General features: G+C 41.9%; 2 protein-coding genes across 4 annotated transcripts; both read left to right on the plus strand.

The window, feature by feature from the left end:
* Positions 1-1,343: 1,343 nt before the first annotated feature.
* LOC308310491 (ankyrin repeat and protein kinase domain-containing protein 1-like) lies at positions 1,344-5,428 on the plus strand. The gene is made up of 6 exons (XM_080756850.1): positions 1,344-1,478; positions 2,102-2,241; positions 2,352-2,401; positions 2,477-2,635; positions 4,361-4,501; positions 4,677-5,428. Exons 1-6 carry the CDS (start codon positions 1,392-1,394, stop codon positions 5,219-5,221), a joined length of 1,122 nt encoding a protein of 373 aa, XP_080612976.1. The 5' UTR covers positions 1,344-1,391; the 3' UTR covers positions 5,222-5,428.
* Positions 5,429-9,138: 3,710 nt separating this feature from the next.
* On the plus strand, positions 9,139-20,983 carry ak3 (adenylate kinase 3). Of its 3 annotated transcripts, XR_013963408.1 has the most exons (7): positions 9,139-9,542; positions 13,143-13,262; positions 13,647-13,819; positions 17,296-17,414; positions 18,548-18,749; positions 18,835-19,182; positions 19,215-20,983. XR_013963408.1 is itself a non-coding variant. In XM_080755332.1 (5 exons), the coding sequence occupies exons 1-5, from the start codon at positions 9,395-9,397 to the stop codon at positions 18,660-18,662; spliced, it is 675 nt and encodes a 224-aa protein (XP_080611458.1). In that variant the 5' UTR covers positions 9,139-9,394; the 3' UTR covers positions 18,663-20,983. The 3 variants fall into 3 exon arrangements, 1 of the variants encoding a protein (XP_080611458.1); XR_013963407.1 differs by having other exon boundaries at positions 18,548-19,182; XM_080755332.1 differs by having other exon boundaries at positions 18,548-20,983.
* Positions 20,984-21,143: the final 160 nt, after the last annotated feature.

Raw genomic sequence — 21,143 nt, forward strand, 5'->3', positions numbered from 1 at the left:
GAGCTAAAATCCCTTAAACGAAAGAAAGCTGCAAATGAAAAAAACATCTCATCTTTTACATTCTCTAATAACAACCTAAAACATGAACCTTGGTTGAACCTTTATGCGATTAAGCGAGAAGTTAAAAACGTTCGCTCTGAAAGAATATATATTCAAAGATTTGCGCCACATTTTAACAATTTATTTCAAAAATAGCAGATCTACAAGCTCGTAGAACTACGAGCTTGTAGATCTGCTATTTTTCAACAGCTAAAGTACATGATGCTTAAAACACCAGAAGGGGTTAACTCTGTATAAAGTGTATTATTATTATTATTACATGGCTACCTAACATAAATTAATACATTGACCCAAAACACACAAAAAAAAGTATTCCATAATTTGCGCTAGCTGCATCTGGCCAGCTGCAGGGCTGGAACACGTGTAGACAATATGGAGGTTATGCTATGCATGAATATCCATGGCTCTCATAACTTTAAATGTGTCAAAAGGAACTTATTCTGCTATAAAGTGCTATAAATATACTGTATTTGAATGATAGAATGATATAGTTTGGACACTTTTGCAAACATACATTTTCCTGTATACTTTGTCTCCCTCTAGAGAGAGATGGCAGAGAGTGGCAGAGGGCCAATTGGAGACGACAGTCTGGAGAACTGGGAACTCCTGGGCGCAGGGAGCTTTGGGTTTGTCTTTAAGGCCACACACAAGCTCCTGGGCATTGGAGTGGCCATTAAGCTGCTTAATCGTGATGACAGGTATGATGACAATGAGCTACATAATGTATCTACAATTGATTAATTATCTTCATTCACACTGTTATTTTATTCATGATCTTAGTCAGTATCACATAATTATAACATTATATTATGACATTTTGGGTTCTTAACTGCTGTCTTTCCCCTCCTAAACTGACCCCGTACTGCAGCTCTGGTACGTTGTATGCTGCCCTGTGTCGCGAGGCAAGTCACATGGGAGATGCAGAGCAGTTTGTTCCCAGGGTCTATGGGATGTACCGCGGCCGGCCCCCCACAATGGGCAAGAAGGAGGTGCAGGGTATAGTGATGGAGCTGATGGAGGGAGGCTGCCTGGAGTCCTTTCTGCTCACCAAGGTCTTTTAATTCAACTGAAACTAACTAAATAACCACAACTAAAACTGGTGAAAACGCATCTTCGTCAACTGACCTAAATCAAAACTAGAATAAAAAAACCAAAGACCTTAACTAACTGAAAGTGTGTTTACAAATTGTTTGACATTATAGACACAATGTCCTTAGTTTTAGTTTTTTCCTTTACATTTTTTTTTTAATCTTTTTGGTTGGTTCCCAAAACAGTCTAAACCTCCACCCTGGCCCCTGGCGTTCCGTCTAGCCCACCACGTGGCGCTAGCCATGGACTTCCTCCACTGTAAGAAGAACCTTGTGCACATGGACCTGAAACCAGCCAATATCCTGCTGGATGCCGACTTCAATGCCAAGGTATACACAATATACAATAATTATACATCCAGTAGAACTAAATGTCAGGGAGGGACTAGTGGAGAAGAGATCCAGTAGAACTAAATGTTAGGGAGGGACTGGTGGAGAAGAGATCCAGTAGAACAAAATGTCAGGGAGGGACTAGTGGAGAAGAGATCCAGTAGAACTAAATGTTAGGGAGGGACTGGTGGAGAAGAGATCCAGTAGAACTAAATGTTAGGGAGGGACTAGTGGAGAAGAGATCCAGTAGACTAAATGTTAGGGAGGGACTAGTGGAGAAGAGATCCAGTAGAACTAAAATACTAAAGTTATTTTATGCTCGGTTGCACTCAGGTGTTGCACTCTGAAATATAGCAGATCTGCAAGCTCACAATGTGTTCCATACGACGCCATCAAGGCCCGCTTAAATACATTTTATTTGGCTAGGTCAACTTTAGATTTAGTTGACTAAAACTAGACTAAAACAAACATTTCACGTGACTAAAATCTGACAAATACTAAATGAAACTGTATTCAAAGGACTGGCTAAAACTAAATCCAAATTTGCTCTTGAAATGAACAGTTCTCGTCACTGCATGTCCTGCTTAAACAAAATCATAAATGCCTCCTCTTTCTGTCAACAGATAGCAGATTTTGGCCTGTCTACGGTGACCAACAGTGTCAGGTCGACCAACCATACAAACAAAGGAGGCACTCTCTCCTACATCCCCCCTGAGGCTTTTGAAGAGACATACCACCGTGTTCGCTCCTACGATGTTTACAGGTGAATTTGTTGCTACTACATCAGTCATAAATACAATGAAGTGACACACGTTTTTTTTATAGTGTGAAAACCTCTTTCTAATGCTTGGATGTTTCCCGTCTTTTTATTAGCTACGGCATACTTCTCTGGACCATTCTCACTGGAGAGAGTCCCTATCAAGGTAAACTATCCGCACGCACGCGCGCACGCGCACACACACGCACACACAATGTAAATGTTCCTGTATTTTATGTAGATGTGGGTCGGACCTTGTTGGAGTACCACATTCGCGAGAGGGGAGCGAGACCAGATCTTCGTAAAATCGATGTCCAGAAAGCAGCTGGATTAGAAGAGCTGGTGGAGCTCATGCAGAGATGCTGGGACTCTGAGCCCAACAAGAGACCTTCGTTTGGAGGTAAATCTATTCTTGCAGAGATGCTGGGACTCTGAGCCCAACAAGAGACCTTCGTTTGGAGGTAAATCTACCTTTGTCACTGACTCACTGCACCAGTGAGAAGCTCTATTGAAATCACAAAATTTGCACTAATGAAAAGCGTTTTTGTTTTTGAGGCGCTAAAGGTACTCAGTAAAGTTGCACAGCTTTTTGCACACACACATCACAAGAGGTGATAAATTACATATTTAAATCGTCTCATAAAAGGGGCGTGGCTTGATGGCTCAATAGGCCCCGCCTACAAATGTTTGTGCTTGTAGCCCCACAACGGTTTCACCTACATGTATGAAGATTGGTACACACCTGGTACACACCTGGTACACACCTGGTCACACCTGTATTATGTCTAGACGTACAACAAAGTATCTCGGTGTCATGACCGAAACCAGACAGGAAGTCAGACATTTTTAATAGATGGAGGCAGTATTGGGTTCACCGGTTCCCTCCTCCTACCTCCATCTGGTCTCTCTCAAGCAGAAACCATGAACCCGGAAGCAGCGGGACAAAAATCTGATATCTCCATAACAATTTAGAGTTGTAGTCCTGTTAGGTTCAATAAAGGAGAGAACACACCAATATGGAATGAGCAAATGTTTTTTGGAAAGATTTTGGCAGCAGTTTAGCAAAATGGCAGAGGCAAAATTATGGCAGAGCATTATTTTGGCGATTAGACTCCAATTGCATTTATTGAATAAGATTAGCTTATTGAGAACCTCCCAAAAAAAAGTCTTACCGAGGCAGGTGAGACCTGAAATGAAGCAGAATATGGCAAATGACACTTTAATTTAGACAGCATGAAGCAACACAGGAAACTACGATTACTTTGAGCAACCACCACCAGCTATATGCAGAATGACAGAATGACGATTTAGGAAGCATGAAAGCGAGATGGTCGTCTAAGACCTAAGGTTAGCAAGGCTGGAATTTACCCTGCATTTAATGGCATGGGGCAACCAGCTATAGAAGCTGTATGCAACTGTTATAAGGCGTGAGCCACCAGCTATATGAAGCTGTATATGCAAAGGATCTTAGGCATGTGCGACCAGCTATATGACGCCGGATATGAAACTGTTCTTTAGCATGAGCAACCAGCTATATGACGCCGAATATGAAACTGTTCTTTAGCATGAGCAACCAGCTATATGACGCCGAATATGAAACTGTTCTTTAGCATGAGCAACCAGCTATAGCCTATATGCAGCTGATCTTCAGCATTAACAACCAGCTGTATGAACTAGAAGCTGTATGTGCAACTGTTCTTAGCATGAGCAACCAGCTACATGAAACAATGCGTGTTAAAGCTGAGTGTGACGAATTTAGACTCATGAAGCGATATTTAGAAAGCAAGATAGCCGACTGAGACCCGAGGCCATTAATTATTTGAATGTAATGGCATGAGCAACCACCACCAGCTATATGAAGCTGTATATGCAACTGATCTTAAGGCATGAAGCTAGTTTAAACAGAGATTGGCAAACTAAGTTCAATTACCCCCCGCCCCCTCTTATGATTGGTCGACAGGCTATGTCATAGTTTCTAATATTACGACCTTTGCTGCGCGTCTTCCCCCATCTCTGTCCCCCTTTCCTGTCAAACTACTGTAAAACCTATCAATAAAGGCAAAAAGCTCACAATAATATAATATAAAAATAAAATAAAATAACATTTTTGTTTTTTTCATTTCAGAATGTGTTGAAGTGACACGTGGTGTTTTTTCAAGACACGAGGAGGGAATCTCTGCTGCCTGTGACCTCCTGAGACCTCCTCCTCCTGCTCCTCCTCCTCCTGGTGCTCCAGGGCTCACCGACAGAGAGGCCTTTTTAAAACGTGAGTCCATGTTGACACACAGCTTCTACACAGTGGAACTGTTTGGATATCAGTATACAATGTGTATAGTAAAATACCAGCTCAGCCTTAAAGACGTAACACAGTTTGTTATGACGTTGAAACGTGCGTGTCAGTCCATTTCATCACGTGTGTTTTCCTGTGTTTCCTCCAACAGATTCCTCTCCTCTGTCGTTGGATCCAAACACAGCGAGCAGACTCCTCCTCCTGTCAGAGAACAACAGGAAGGTGACTGATACAGATGAATACCAACCTTATGAAGCTCACCCGAAGAGGTTCACCCGTTACCCTAATGTGTTGAGTAAAGAATGTATATCTGACCCGGGTTACTTTGAAGTGGAATGGAGTGGAGAGAGGGTTGGTATAGCACTGTGTCAGGATGACGTCAACAGAACGGGTTGGGATCTATCATACTTTGGAGCCACTCCTCAGTCATGGATGTTATATTACTATGATAGTAAGAAACGCGGGTTCCATCACAACAGCATTGAGACTGAAGTGTCAGGACCTGTTTTCTCCACAAGGGGGAGCCACAGGGTGGGGGTGTATGTAGATCCCACAGCAGGTGTTCTGTGTTTCTATGATGTGTGCGGAAACACAATGAGTCTCATTCACACCGAGAGGACGACCTTCACACGACCTCTGTATGCAGGGTTATATGTTTATTATGGATCTACAGCAGAGGTCTGTGAGATCTGGTGAACATGTTGAACCTCTATACTAACAGCTGAGCGGGGTTCTCCAGGGCTCTGTACTTGGAGCTGTATAGGAAAATGTTTAATTTCCTTTGTTTTTAAAGCAGGTTTTGGCAGGTTTAGTTTAGATTCTGTGAAAATGTGTTTTCTTTTTAATTAGTTAAAGTTTTTATTGTCGGCCTAATGTATTGGTGTCACTCAGGGATGAGATTCAAAAAGCTAAATAAAATAAAATATCAGAACAGCCTCGTTTGACTTTTCTTTCCTGTGTTTATAATGTTGAAACATAAATATTTTACTTAAGGTTTAGTATTAATTGAGTATTAATGATGGGTTATAACCCATAATTTTTTCCGCAATTTTCCGCAATTCCTCCGCAACACTCCGCAATACTCCGCAATTTAAAAAAAAACATGGGATATAACCCATCGTTTTTTCCGCAATTTTCCGCAATTCCTCCGCAACACTCCGCAATACTCCGCAATTTTTCAAAAAACATGGGATATAACCCATGGTTTTTTCCGAAATTTTCCGCAATTCCTCCGCAACACTCCGCAATACTCCGCAATTTTTAAAAAAACGATAGGCTATAATCCATCGTATTTTCCGCAATTTTCCGCAATTCCTCCGGAATACTCCGAATTTTTCAAAAAGAAAATCAAAAAACATGTGCTATAACCCAGTAATACTCAACCTCAGGCCCGCGGGCCACATCAGGCCCGCGGGACCATTATGACTGGCCCACCAATGAAAATCTAAAAAAAGAAGAAAAAAAAATCTGGAAAATGAAATAAAAATAAATAAATCTGAATGAAGTTATCTTTAATTACATTATTATAAGTAATACTATTAGAGTTGTACTATTACTCAAACGAAAATAAAAGCTTGGGGGGGGGGGGAGATGCAATGCAAATGAAAGACATATACTGTGTATCCCTATTCCCTGACATAATTTTATAGCTAAACGGACAGAATTCTATTTTATTTGAATGATGAAACCCAGCTGCCATTAATAGTTGGAAATGGAAATAGAAATTGCGGGAATTGCGGAAATTGCGGAAATGGAAATTGCGGAAATTGCGGAAATTGCGGAAATGGTGGAAATGGAAATTGCGGAAATTGCGGAAATGCGGAAATGGAAATTGCGGAAATGGAAATTGCGGAAATTGCGGAAATGGTGGAAATGGAAATTGCGGAAATGGAAATTGAGGAAATTGCGGAAATTGCGGAAATGGAAATTGTGGAAATTGCGGAAATTGTAATTGCGGAAATTGCGGAAATGGTGGAAATGGAAATTGCGGAAATTGCGGAAATGCGGAAATGGAAATTGCGGAAATGGAAATTGCGGAAATGGTAATTGCGGAAATTGCGGAAATGGTGGAAATGGAAATTGAGGAAATTGAGGAAATTGCGGAAATTGCGGAAATGGAAATTGCGGAAATTGCGGAAATGGTAATTGCGGAAATTGCGGAAATTGCTCTTCACTTATAGCTATCTATTTTCAGGTAGATTGTTTTATTTTACTCAGTCAGCCATATCACTACTCATTTTTTTTCATGAAAAAGGTCATAGCTGGGTAATCTATTTTCAGGCAAATTGTGTTTATTGTATTTTATTTTACTCAGCCATAACAATTTATTTTCTGTTAACCAACTTGCTGGCTGGCAGGCAGGCAGACAGCTACTCATAGACAGGCAGACAGACAGCTACTCATGGAGAATTGGACAGGCAGGCAGACAGCTGCTCATGGACAATTGGACAGGCAGGAAGGCAGACAGCTACTCATAGACAGACAGACAGCTACTCATGGACAATTGGACAGGCAGGAAGGCAGACAGCTACTCATAGACAGACAGACAGACAGCTACTCATGGACAATTAGGCAGGCAGGCAGACAGCTACTCAGACAGGCAGACAGACAGCTACTCATAGACAGGCAGGCAGACAGCTACTCATAGACAGGCAGACAGTAAGACAGCTACTCATTGACAGACAGACAAATAACTACTCATGGACAGACAGACAGACAGACAGACAGACAGGCAGGCAGGCAGGCAGGCAGGCAGGCAGGCAGGCAGGCAAAGAGCTACTCATGTTATGTTATTATGTTATTATAACAGCTACTCATGTTATGTGCAATAATTTGTGCAGTTATGGAAACAGCTCTTTGTGTTTATGCAAGAAAATGTAACACATTTATTTATTTACATATTGTGTGCATGCACATTGTACTTTGATACATTTTGCGAAAATAAAGCAATTGAAAGAGAGAAGTTATCAAGTATCATTAATGTCGTAATTTTATCTACTGGCCCCTGGCCCCTTGCCATTTTTGTAATGTGGCCCACAGGTAAATCTATTTGAGTATCCCTGCTATAACCCATCGTTTTTTCCGCAATTTTTTGCAATTCCTCCGCAACACTCCGCAATTTTCTAATGTTTCGGCAAGACTATAGCGATTACCTCTGAGACCATGGACCAATGAACCAACAACAAATTGAGCAGGGCACTGCAGGGAGTTGCACCCCGTTCCGGTAAACCAGAAGTACGACACCAGTGCCTTAGTTTTTGTGTTGTCATTTACAGGTCCTTTCGTTGAAATGTAAATTTTACATTTCAACAGTAAAGTAAACACACGCATGCGCGCGCGCACACACGCACGCACACACGACAGACAGACAGACAGACAGACAGACAGACAGACAGATATTGTATAGGCCTACATTATATAATTTGTGGATCCTTGACAAGGACCCACAAATTATATAATATGAAAAGGTTTGTCAAGAACTGCGCTGCATCCATAATAATTATTCAGACACATGCAGTGTCTGCTGGTGAACACTAGATGGCTTCCCAGTCTGTCCATGACAAACGACTTTAAACATGTAGCCTGCTCTCTCTCTCTCTCTCTCTCTCTAGAAGTGTATATTTGTATGTCTCTAAATGTTGTGATGAATTGAACAAGGTAAACAAGTCTAGTGCTTTATTGGTCGTCCACTCACAGTTAATATGTGCGTGTGTATTTGTGTGGGTGTCAGGTGGTGAAAAACAACCATACTGTTTTCATGCTTATAGCCATGCACCCAGCCAGCCACCCTTCTAGCCTACTTAGGTTCATCTTAGGGTGGACATGTTTGCCTGAAAAGGAATCTTTGAAATGTTTCATCGTTTTAGAAATATAGTGCTTTCAAATTTATGCTATAGTATGCCGTACGTTATATTGCCCCCTTGTGGCTTAGAGGAGCTATAGCTCTGTTTAGTTCTTGGCAGGGAAGAAACACAGTGACTATTTGTATTTGAGCTGAAAAGAGACTAACATTACATAGAACAATAACACAATTAAATACACTTATGCATGAACTTTTATCTTTTTAACTATTTGACTTGTAATCCCATTAACTGCATTATGAACTTGAGTAATAATTAATTATAATGAAATAAACAACCAAAAAATATAGGGGTGGCTTTGGCTTGGGAGTAGGCTATAGGCTAAGTACTGTACTCTGCTTAGGCTACTTAATTGTTCACAAAGAAATGGAGTATAGCCTACCAGTTGACTCAGTGCAATCATGGCATTTAAACATGCTCTTCTGTTTTTATCTAAACACCGTGACAGGATTAAAAGGTGTTACTCAAAAGTGTTTAGAACCTTAACGCAAGTTGGGTTTATTGTGAAACGAAATAAAAACAACTTCTTTCCCCCGCAGGGAGGGGTAGTGGGGAAGGGGGGGGGGGGGGGGGGTGGGCGCCCCCATGACGATTATAAAAACATTTCGTCTCTGCTAGGGAGGCTACGTAGTACGTGCCAGAGCAGGGAACGTGTCCTCATTCGCCCTCCTCCTCCTCCTCCTCCGTCTGTAGCCTATACTCTGCATGTCTGCAGAAAGAAAGAATATTTTTCTAAGGTCCAGCTGGGCTACAAGGCACTGGCAGGCTGCAAAAGACGCGCCCACTTTCATGACTATTATTGCGTAGTAGGCTATCTAGGTCTAGGATTCAAAGTGGCTGCACCAAGTAGCCTACGCATGAACTGAACATAATCTCTGGGTCCGTTGAGAGCATCATTGTTATTCCATAAAAGGGCAATTTCATGCGCATGGTCAAGACGGAGTCGGGAGATATTTTAAGGATTCAAAGGAAAGACGCTAATTTTGAGAAAGTATAGGAGATCATCATCATGGCTTTACGATCTATATTCCGTGCCGTTATAATGGGACCCCCTGGCTCAGGGAAAGGAACGGTATCTGCGCGCATAGTGAAAAGTTTTGGACCCAAACATCTTTCTAGCGGGGATCTTTTGAGGGCTAACATCAAAGCTAAGACAGGTGAGCTGAGCGGAATATATCCATTACCAGTACCACACACGTCATATATGTCATAAATGATGTTGTAATTGAACTGCCATTGCTCTATAATCATGCATTTTACTATTCGAAATGTATGGAATATGGAACATTGGTGTGGCTAGCAAGCAACTGTAGCTCAGTTATAAATACCATAAACTGTGGTTTGATGGGTACCGTGTGATGTTGCTGTGAATATGGTTATTTTATTGATTAATTGATTGATTGATTTAATACTATAGCACTTTGCAAAAAAGCACAGAGGTAGGCCTACTATACAAAAGCATTAAGGATAAACCAAAAATAAAGCCTATGGCGTATTTCCATTGAGGTCCTGTGCATTCAATACATCCGAAATTTAATGTGTGTGTGTGTGTGTGTGTGTGTGTGTGTGTGTGCGCGCGGGCGCGGGCGTGTATGGTGAGTGACTCACTGCCAGGTGACACAATTCTGTCACCATGCATCTGGTGCATATTATTATAGTCAATTACATTAGTCTAATGAACAAACTCAGATATTGCATCTCAAGTGTATTTTCTGGGATATATAGGCTGCTGTGAGAGCAACCCAAACAAATACTTACCTTATATCTTTCTGTATAGAGGCTTGAAACTGCTGCACTTCACAACAAATTGAAGAAATTAGAATGAAAAGTATACACAAGACAAAAAGATACCACCAAGATATCACACATTCAGTTGCACCTGCATGTTAAAGGACAGGTACGATTAAACAGAGCGTGCGTGTGTGTGTGTGTGTGTGTGTGTGTGTGTGTGTGTGTGTGTGTGTGTGTGTGTGTGTGTGTGTGCATGCGTGCGTGCATGTGATCTCTAGCCAAGGTCAAGGTATATAGGACAATATAGAGTGTGTTTATAGCAAGTGAAGTGTACACTGCAAACATTACAGGACCTTATCTGCACCTTGAAGGGGGGCCCCATCCTCACTTATTACCTTGGTTTGACCTGCACGTTTGGGAGAACTATAGGGAAGGAAAATATCCTACAAAAGTGTTTCCACCTCGGAAAAGAAATTACTATTTAATCTCACAGAAGAATTCCATATGTCACCGTTTCATGGATACACATTATATATTTATTTACCGAAACTCTGCAGCGGCGTCACAGTGGCCCCTTCCTTCCACCGGCGTTGAACCAGTTCGGTTCTATTTTCAACTGGAACTTCCAGACCCACAGCAATGCGTCCAGGGTGCCGGGCCCGGGTTCCGGCGAGCCGCCGCGCATCTGAAACGGTTGAGAAATGACAGTTACCGTGTCGGGGGTCCCTCTATTGTATATACTGTACTGTCACACCCGAAAATCATCATATATATACAGTTAATGTGTGTGTGTGTGTGTGTGTGTGTGTTAGGCTGCGCAACAGTGACACTTGGTCGTGAAAACCAACCAAACGCAATTTTCGTGCTCGGACAGAACCAGCCAGAAAGCCAGGGACGGACCCAGGGACACGCACAGCTCCGTAATGGAGCACTCTGAGATTCCTTGTGAATGAAAAGTGCAATATAAATAAAATTCATTGTTATTATTATTATTATTAATGGAGTCAAAAAGGCTTTCCGGTGGCAGCCAGCTTGCAGGCCTTAATGTTCAAAGACACTTTGATGTTACTGTAACCTTGATCTGCAATCTGAACACATAACACACGGTAATCCACTTTCTCGCCACATTCATTTTCCCAGGCTTCTAAAAGCATTCATGCTCATTTGATCAAGAGTAAGAGTTTCAGAAGTGTTGCTATAGGCCGAGTTGTGTAAGCCAAATATTGAATGGTGCCGTTCACATTAATTATAATAAATAAATTAAAACCCACGTCTGAAATATCCTCAAATGTCTCTTTAACGGTGGTTGCCATGATACGCCTACGACTTGTCACTTGTGGAAACCGCGCAACAATGCAGGCTATTGTTTGCTATAAACACCCAGTTTGGGTTTTGTGTGTGGTCAAAGCAAAGGAGCAGGAGTCCACTTTCTCTCTCTCTCATACGTCCTAAAGCAGCCCATTCTCTCTTGCATAGGTTCTGTTTAGCATGTTTTAACATCGACAATATTTGTTCATTGATAATATTTTAAGAAAAAGAAAGAAAATGACACCTCCAATAGTTTGATAAAACATTCTGCCTATATAGGCCTATACTATTTGTAGATTGTAGATGTGAGACAATACATACACTTATGGGTTGGTTCTTTACATTGATTAGTTAATTAGTTAATACACTTGGGGCTCCATTTTCGTCACCGCTAAACCCCTTATCCCCATGAATAGTTAAAATGGCCAGTCTACAAGCTCACAACGTGTCGATGTAGATTGGCTAGTTGAACTATTCAAAAATGTTTTTCAAGATAGTGAAAGGCAAAAGAAGTTTAGGGATAAGGCGTTTAGCGGTGACGAAAATGGAGCCCTTGGTCATTTAGTTTTCCCACTGATGGTGAGTCTACTATTTGAGTGTTGTTTTACCCAGAGTTTTGTGTGTCACAGAGATACATACGTGCTTTGAAAGAGGGCCTCCTGCTCCTCCTCCTCCATTGTGGCTCAGGGAATTCCATTCAGTCAGTCATTGGACGCAGACCAATTAAGGCGGAGGAAACAGGGAAAATATGCTCGGCCGTTTAAAAGGACACGCTACAAAGTAACAACTATAGGCTCATACATAGTCTGGATTTTCGGTGGTACGGTGACCACCGAACTACAACATGGCGCCACGAGCCGCGGTGAAGAGCAAACCACCGCCACCGCTCCAGCAGCCCTGCTCTCTGCTTTTACCCACCACCGATCAACGTTATTTCAGCTCCGGTCGGTGGTCAGCTCACCACCGGAGCGGTGGTCACCTCACCACCGAAAATCCAGACTATGAATAGGCCTTAACACTATAAAACAATGATATGGGGTGATGAGATGAGGAGCGTACTCTGTTTTTCCAAAACGCTGACTTCCCCCCCCCCCCTTTCTTTTTCAATAGAGAAAAGCCTATTATTTTTTGCCACTTTTCCCTCCAAAATGTAGTCGTTATGCCAATTAATTCCTCCCCACGCACTTCGGGTGTGCTCCACTGGCTTACCTGCTAGTGAGGAGCCCCTTACCGGGAGGACACATGGATGCACGTTCCAGTGGGACCCCTAAACTCTGTGGTGGTGGTGGTGGGCACTTTAGGTCTGTCCTCCTTCTTTGCAGGACGCACCATGGAAAGCGTATACATGTGCACAAGCTGTTGGCAGGGCAATAAAACAAGTTTTTGAGGGGCGCACGCCCCTTCAGCCATTAGTGTATAGATTTCCGTCTTATACACAAACATTGACAATGAAGAATTGGAGAATTGACGTCAATATGTGGACGAGCAAATCGACATGTTATACCTCAGGGTGATGTATATATAATCGTCGATTATAAGAGCGCCCCTCACTTCACACGGGTGTGATTTTCACATATATATATTTAATTTCCCTTCCTTTCCGTCTGTCAATCAAAGATTCTCTGAATGTCTCTCTCTCGATCTATCCATTCATGTATCCATTGTGTGTGTGTGTGTGTGTGTGTGTGTGTGTGTGCTTGCGTGCGTGCGCGCCTCAGAGCTGGGCCTGTTGATGAAGTCCTGCATTGACCAGGGTCAGCTGGTGCCGGACGGTGTCATCTCTCGTCTCATCCTGCGTGAACTGCGGGCCATGGAGCAGACGGACTGGTTGTTGGACGGTGAGAACGTCATTATTTCCAAGCTAAATTATAATGTTAAGGAGAACACATGTAGTCATTTCATATATATACTTATACACACATAGACATCAAAGGGGGCTTCAGCCCCTGCCCCTTTTACCCGTCTGTAAACACAGTATTTTGTGTTGGACACATTTGTTTAGAAACCCATGTCGCATCTCCACTAGCTAAAGAGTGCAGGGTTGCCCCCCGAAAATAGCTGATCTAGATTGGCTGTCACTCTAGGGTGGTAGGCAACCCGGAAATAGGCCAATAGAACGGCATAAAACCTCCCCAAAACAGCACGTACACACAAAGATTTACGTGAGCTTCAGTGCCCAGGGGCCCACAGAGGTGTTAATCCGGCCCTGGTCTCTCCCCCAGGTTTCCCTCGTACAGTGTCCCAGGCAGAGGCCCTGGACACCGTCTACTGCGTGGACACGGTCATCAACCTGGACGTGCCTTTCCAGACCATCAAGCAGAGGCTGACCGCTCGCTGGATCCACGCGGCCAGCGGCAGGGTCTACAACATGGACTTCAACCCGCCGAGGGTGGCTGTACGTATTCTCTGGTCAAAAGCATCAAAGTATTGGTTTATTACGTTGTTCATATATATATTTATATTTATAACCTTATTTAGTTTGCTTTGTATTTTGGCCCAATGCCATCCCAGAATGCACTCTGTTCTGTTCCTACCCGGAATTGAGTGAAATCGCCTCATGCGCTTTTGAGCAACATATAATGCAAGTGGATGAAATCCAGGGACTATTAATATATATAGGCCTACTCTAAGGTTTTTCCTCACAAATACATTTTGAACGTGAACGTCTGTTAGGATTCAGGAGCTCTTCTACACGCCTTTGCAGTTATAATAATATCTTAAATGTCCTAAATGGCTATAATAATTATGGTTCTCAGTTGAGGAATCTGGAACCAATAATTCTATGCGTATTTCATAAGTAATGTGTGATGTGTTGGCACCTACGTGGGTGTCGGCCTGAGACCCTCTTCTCAGGGTGATCATGGTTTGTTTACACTCCTGGAGCCGAATTACCTGTGGCTATTTGTATTCCGTCTGCCGTGTCACAAACTTAATTCAGTGCTCTCCCAGCTTTAACAGTATGGTATGGACCAGATACGACACAGTAAGAGGAGATGAGTTAGAGAGATAGAATGAGAGAGGACAGAAGAGAGTAGGTACACATAGGAGTACAGGGAAACAACAGCACTAGAAGAGATGACAATAAAAAGTGAAAGAATTAAGAACGTGAACCCGCTGCAGACAGATGTGATATATGAAGCAGAGGGAAAAATCAACGAGTTGCAGACCAAGGATAAGGATTGAAGGCTGAGTGGGTTAGAGATGTGTTTGCTAGGGGAATTCAAGTGGGGACCTTTGCTCTCATGCATGCTGTTAAACACCAGTAAAGCTAGTCATTGTCAGCATACTAGTTTATTGTTAGCAGAGCAAACACTGGAAGTAATTCGATTGTTTGTCATTATGGTCAGCAATACATTTATTTTATAGAGATGGGAACACAGAGACACATTTATACCGCCTCCAGACTTGGCATCAATGTCCCACCAGGATTTTTCTAATTAATGTTGCCTAAATGTAAAAAGAACCACCGCTCATCTGCTAAAAAAAAAATTAAGTGAGGTGCTGGAGTCACAAAGAGACAATGGAACAAATGAAGGGAAGCTTTTTGATGAATTGAAAATGGTGGACCCTATTGTAAACAAGTGTAATGCTTTGTGGTGTCGTCCACTCACAGCTAACGGTTTTTGTATTGAGTTGTATACTTGAAATGTGCTGTAATTCTGCAAACCGTTAATCAAGCAAGCACACAATCAAGCAAGCTCCGCACACACTCAGATCTGCACACAATCAAAGTATGTATTTTGCAAGCTTTCGCTCTACTGACCTTCTTCAGGCATGATAATTAATGTCGACTAAAATTAGATTTATGCAAAGATTTAAATTACAGACAGGAATGATTGAAGATTGTAAGTCAGGACCGGGGTTGGAAAAAAGTGCAGGGTCTTTTTTGAGTGAAAAGGGAACGGTTAAGACATGCGCTTGGCATAGCCTAAGATTCCTGTAGTTAGACTGTTAAGTTCTTCCACAATAGTAACTCAGACCCTCCCAGCATCACACCTTCTGTTTTTTTATGCTTAATCATTAACCAGAGCTTGTCCACAGCCCTGTTTGAATAAGGAACATAGTCATTAGATTAGACAATACATCACACACTGGTTCCAAAGTGAGCCAAGGCTTAAAAGGGCTCCATTTCCGTCACCGCTAAACCCCTCATCCCTAAACTTCTTTGCCTTTTTTTTTTTTTTTTTTTACTATTTTGAAAAACATTTTTTGAATAGTTCAACTAGTCAATCTACATTGACACGCTTGTGAGCTTGTAGACTGGCCATTTTAACTATTCAAAAATGTTTAGCAAAATAGTAAAAAAAAAAAAAAGGCAAGGAAGTTCAGGGATAAGGGGTTTAGCGGTGACGAACATGGAGCCCAAAGTATTTTGTGCATGTATATAAAAGCAGCAGCAGTGGTCACATGTGTTATTCATTGTAGTATGTTTTGTACAGGCCAAACACCGTCACTACAACGTCAAGAAAACTATCGTATATGCAGGAGGTGTACTGTAGTTGTATGCATGTCTACTGTAACAAGAGACTGCCGACGGTCCTTTATGGGTCAAACAATTCATTCTAGAACCTCCAAGGTCAAGCGAGGACAGTGAACTTGTCGTACTGCACTTCCTGCATGAAAAAGGAAAAATGTTACTGTTCCTCGTTGTGCTGAGAAAAGAAAACATACAATAAATTAATGCAGGTCTCTGAAACTACATCCTCCTGTTCAGAATGAATGGAGGGAAAAGGAACTGGTCGGAATAACGTGTTCCTTCCACACGCTACGTCCAACCTTGGGAAACCCCCCCCCGCCCCCTGTCAGGTGAAAAGAAGCAGCTCGGATTCCTCATGCATAGAAGGAAGCATGAGGCCCTTCCCAGATTGGCAGAGTGAGTGTATAGCACCCAGGATTACATTAGATAATTGACAATGCAAAATCGTGGGATTAAAAAATAAAAAACTATACAGAGCCCCGGACTGGCCACAGGGAGGGAAAAACAAGAACAAAATGATATGTCATATTGTGACTGGGATATACCAGCTCTTTGCACATCGCCAAGCCCGGACGTGAGCTTACACTGGCAGGCGCCGCCCCCATCCCGCATGACAGGGTTCGCCCGCACTTTGACGTTTGACTTAAGAGCTATATACTTTCACATTGACTGGCTCAACCAGATCTACCCACAAAAAAATGTTGTTTATCCCATTGCTGAAAAGAGTTTAAAAATGTACCTCATGAGGGGGGCTTTGGAATAGCGGAAATGGGAAATAGAGGGGGAGAAATGGAATCGGCTGGGTTTTCTTGTTTATAACTTTGTAATGCTATACGGACGTCTGTGTGCAACACTCTTGGAAAACATGGTATCGCCATTGCGGGTTTGAGCTGACGGACCCTTTTTGATATAGAGGAATGGAAGCGCTGCCGTAGTACAGTACCGCTTGTCAAAATGTGAATTGCAGACTTGAAAAGAAAAGAATCCAAGGCACTCCCGTCTTTGGTGAAAAATTAAATAGTTTATTTGATGATGATGAGCAAGGCAAATAAATAACAGGACCCTAACCCTTTTTGATGTCAGTCAATCAAGTCAACTTAATTCAAGTGGCGTGGCAGGTGCCTTTTTGAGGGGCGCCAGCCCCTCCTATATACAGCTTTTGTCCGCACACGACTCAATATTTGCCATTGACGATGAAAGGAGAAATTTGGTCATTTCTGGGCTTTCCTTTCCAGAACACGGGCCAATTGTGTACTTTTAGACGCTCCGCCAAACGGATGCCCAGTCTGCAGTGGAATTTCGAACCCCATGTCTATAGATTCCACAGTGGTAGATACTGGATAAGATAGGTATAACCCTGTGCCACATGTGTATATCATGTATTCCCTCTATAGGGTCTGGACGACGACACAGGAGAAGCCCTGGTACAGAGGGAGGATGACACCCCAGAGACTGTCACGCGGAGGCTGAAGGCCTACGAAAACCAGACTGAGCCAGTCTTGGAATACTACAGGTGGTTTTCTGAAATAAATATTTTCACACGATTTTTCAAAAAAAAATAGCAGACCTACGAGCTCGTAGCGCGCCACTCCTTGAGCAAGACACTGAACCCCTAATTGCTCCCGATGTGCTAGTTGGTGCCTTGCATGGTTTTCCCGCTGCCATCGGTGTATGAATGGGTGAATGTAATGCACAATCTATGTAAAGCGCCTTGGATAAAGGCGCTATATAAATGCACCATTTACCACTCGGTGGCGCGCTGTGAGCTTGTAGATCTGCTATTTTTCAATAGCTAATGTTTAAAACACCAAAAGGGGTTCCCGCCCCAAAATGGGATAATCACTGCAGCATAATTGTGCATGTAGTGGCAAATATGGCACTCACTGAGCGCCTGTTTTATTACTATACCCGTCTTGTATTACTACAATTACACAAACTAAGCTCTGTAGTCTCCAAGCACAGTATTGACTTCTGCTGGCAGGTGTGGAAAATATGATTAACCCTTGTTGAAAGGGTGGTAGGAATGATAATGTAGCCATTAGTGGGCCATTATCCCTTTTATGGATGGTACTTTGCCACTCATATACAGTAGCATTCCGTTTAATTGGAGGGTCAGAATGGAGTGTGAATTCTTCCTGCTTTATTTCAGTTTCTTTCAACAGCAACACCTTGAATCTAGGCTATAGGGCATCGTAATCTTGCTCTCCAAACCTGGGTCAGGCTTTTTGTTCACATTCCTCATGGCCTTGTGATTGACTGGAATGTTGCTCAACAGTCCCAAGAAGATAGGGCAGCACTATATATGGGCGTTCTATATGAAAAACGACACACTACTTCTATGAAAAACGTGCACAACTGGAATGGATATTCATCTTTTTTTTTTTCACAGCAGGATGTGCTTACCTGGTTATCTTTTAAGTTGAAAACATAGCAAGGATAAAATGGAAATGGGGAAAAAAAGAAGCCATAGAATAGAATGTGTTTCTGTAATTTGTTATTGGTTCTTTTTTGGTATTAAACCACACTACATTAGGCCTATACTGTATACCCATACATAGTTCTTAAACATTTTACATCGGCATTCGTTATTGACAACAAGATTACCATTTTGTTGTTCTAAACCCTGTATTCATATTCCCCTTGCAGGAGCAAAGGAGTGCTGGAAACATTCTCTGGAACAGAAACGAACAAGATCTGGCCTCACATCCAAGTATTCCTCAATGAAAAACTCTCCACAATGAAACAGAAAGTTGTTGCATAAATGATCCAGTTAACAGACAACCTCAAAAGTTGACCAGCAGAAGACACTTATGATCCACTGAGGGAACAAATGCCTCGTTTCCACTTGGTGCCATTTATTGCTGAAGGCTTGAAGAAAAGGGATTATGTACGTATTGTGCTGGGAATTTCTAAAGTAATCCAGAAGTTTCAGAATGATGACGAGTAGAGGATTTATTGGCCATTTAAAAAAAGTGTAAATGTTAACATTGCGGAAATTCCACCTAAGAAAATACTTGATCTACTAATGATCACTGCGTATCTCTACAGCTACAGTACGAAGATACCCTTGAGATAAATAATCTCATCTAGACTGATCCAATGTAGGTATTTCTACAGAATCTAAAAAGGGGAACATCCCCCATTTTCAGTGTTTGAAGTTAGTACCACTGATGTTGTCATTGGGGTAAACTTAGAGTACGGTTTCAGAACTCTTGAGGCCTCATACACACATATCAAACACCATCAAAACAAATGTTTGGTCGAAAACACCACCAAAAAATGTGTTTGACGGCGTTTGATGCGTGCGTACGAGGCCCAAGGCCTCGTACGCACATGTCGGACGAGCATGCTCTGTTCCGTTTCACGGGCGCCTCGATGCTTTTTTGGTTTGACCAAAGACTTGTTTGATGGGGGAGGGGGGAATCAAACAAGTGTTTGGTCAAACCACGTGACTTCCAGAGCATGTTCGTCCGACATGTGTGCACGAGGCCTCATACACACATATCAAACGAACACACACTTGTGTTTGATTGCCCCCCCCCCCCACCCCACATCAAACACAAGTGTTTGGTCAAACCACGTGACTTCCATTGGAAAAGCATTGAGGCGGCCATGAAACACATGACGGAACACAGAATGTTCGTTTGATATTTACGTGTATGAGGCCTGAGAGTGAATATAGACAAAACCACAGAGCGGTAATCCGTGGCGTGCACAGATAAATGACACTAGGTGCCCAAAAATCTATAAATCTCTCACAACCGCCCGGTTCCACGCGCTGCACAAGGTGCCCTTTTTTCACTTGAGCACCTGCCCCTCTAAATGTGCACGCCACTGGCGGTAATCATAACTGCAGTGGCAATAATGAGAGAACTACAGGGGAGCGCTGTGTGGATGTGTCTGTAGACCGAAATGGTACCATCTTATGAGCATTAGTTATAGGGCCAATTATATGAATGTAGTGTTGAAAATGGTTGAACTGAAGTGCTCTTTTAACCTTTTTTTTTGTTGCAGCATCTGAGACAGGGCAATGCATATGAGACAGGGCACTGAGGGCAGTGCATCTGAGACAGGGCAATGCATCTTCTACTTTAGTTGTTTGTATTGTATTTAAAGACACTTGTTATCACTGCACATCTATGCGAGAATAGGTACAAGCTGCTAGATTTCACCCTCAATAAGCACTAAGAAATCTAACGAAAGAAAATAAAAGCTGCCTTAAAAAAAGAGACATATTTTGGTTAAATGAGACACAGGAATTGTGCCTCAAGTTATAAAAGGGAAATGTGCCATGTTATAAAGATATTTAATATAACTATTCTAATTCAAGTGCCTGTTTTATGAAGTAGTTTTTTGTTGATGCAAGTGAATCACTAAGCTAATAAGTAGAACTGATTAAATATAAAAAGTGATCAAATTTTAGTTTTTTACTTTTTTTTGTCAAACTAGTGTGACAGTTTATTGTTGTAAATACCTTTATTTGAATCACAGATAGGTGCTCCAAATGCTTTGTATTTTATTAGTCTTCATTTTCAAGACAAGACTCTGTAGACAAATCTATGTAAATACGTGTCATTTGTTTATAATTATACGGTAAATATTTTATTGACAATTACCACATTCACATGATGGTCATTTTGACTCTCATGTCATACTTGGTGGTGGAAACCAGTAGTGGAAAACCCCAACGACCAGACGACATAAAAAGCAAAATGGCCGTGTGAATATTAGTCATAATTGACTAATTTCCTCAACTGTGTCTTTATAATGGAAAACTTGAATGAATGAATATTTAAATCATAATCAGATCTCAACTATTAGAAATACTTTAAACTTATGTTCAAAGTAGCCTACAAAACAGGCCCTACATCGAAATATGGGCCCAACATTGCCTTTCAGAATAGATTTTATACAATTAATGTTTGACTCGTCAAATGTTCCAATGTCTTACAACTTGCAAGTGCATTGAATTGAATGTACTTTTCTCATAGGATATTGTACAGTAGGTAACTTTACAGGGTGTCAAATCTGCCTTACTTATGTGCACACATGATTGTCAAATCTCAATAAACCTTTGATTGAAAAGAAAATAAACTGCATTTTGTGTATACATGTACAACTCCTCTTGATAGCAAAAATCAGGGGTGCAGGCTTTAGTTTCCGACATACTATTGATCCGAAACCTCAATCCTAACCGCAAGCACGGGAGCAGCGCGTGTCGGACCATCGCTCTTTCGCATCG

Source organism: Protomyctophum bolini, assembly GCF_963924005.1.
Source record: "Protomyctophum bolini genome assembly, chromosome: 22".
NCBI classification, from domain to species: domain Eukaryota; kingdom Metazoa; phylum Chordata; class Actinopteri; order Myctophiformes; family Myctophidae; genus Protomyctophum; species Protomyctophum bolini.

Coding starts and splice junctions, on each gene's coding strand:
- LOC308310491 (XM_080756850.1), top strand. CDS start 1,392: ATGGACTTCCTCCACTGTAAGAAGAACCTTGTGCACATGGACCTGAAA. Junction 2,242..2,351: donor CGCTCCTACGATGTTTACAG/GTGAATTTGTTG, acceptor TCTTTTTATTAG/CTACGGCATACTTCTCTGGA. Junction 4,502..4,676: donor CAGAGAGGCCTTTTTAAAAC/GTGAGTCCATGT, acceptor TTCCTCCAACAG/ATTCCTCTCCTCTGTCGTTG.
- ak3 (XM_080755332.1), top strand. CDS start 9,395: ATGGCTTTACGATCTATATTCCGTGCCGTTATAATGGGACCCCCTGGC. Junction 9,543..13,142: donor TAACATCAAAGCTAAGACAG/GTGAGCTGAGCG, acceptor TGCGCGCCTCAG/AGCTGGGCCTGTTGATGAAG. Junction 17,415..18,547: donor CCAGTCTTGGAATACTACAG/GTGGTTTTCTGA, acceptor TTCCCCTTGCAG/GAGCAAAGGAGTGCTGGAAA.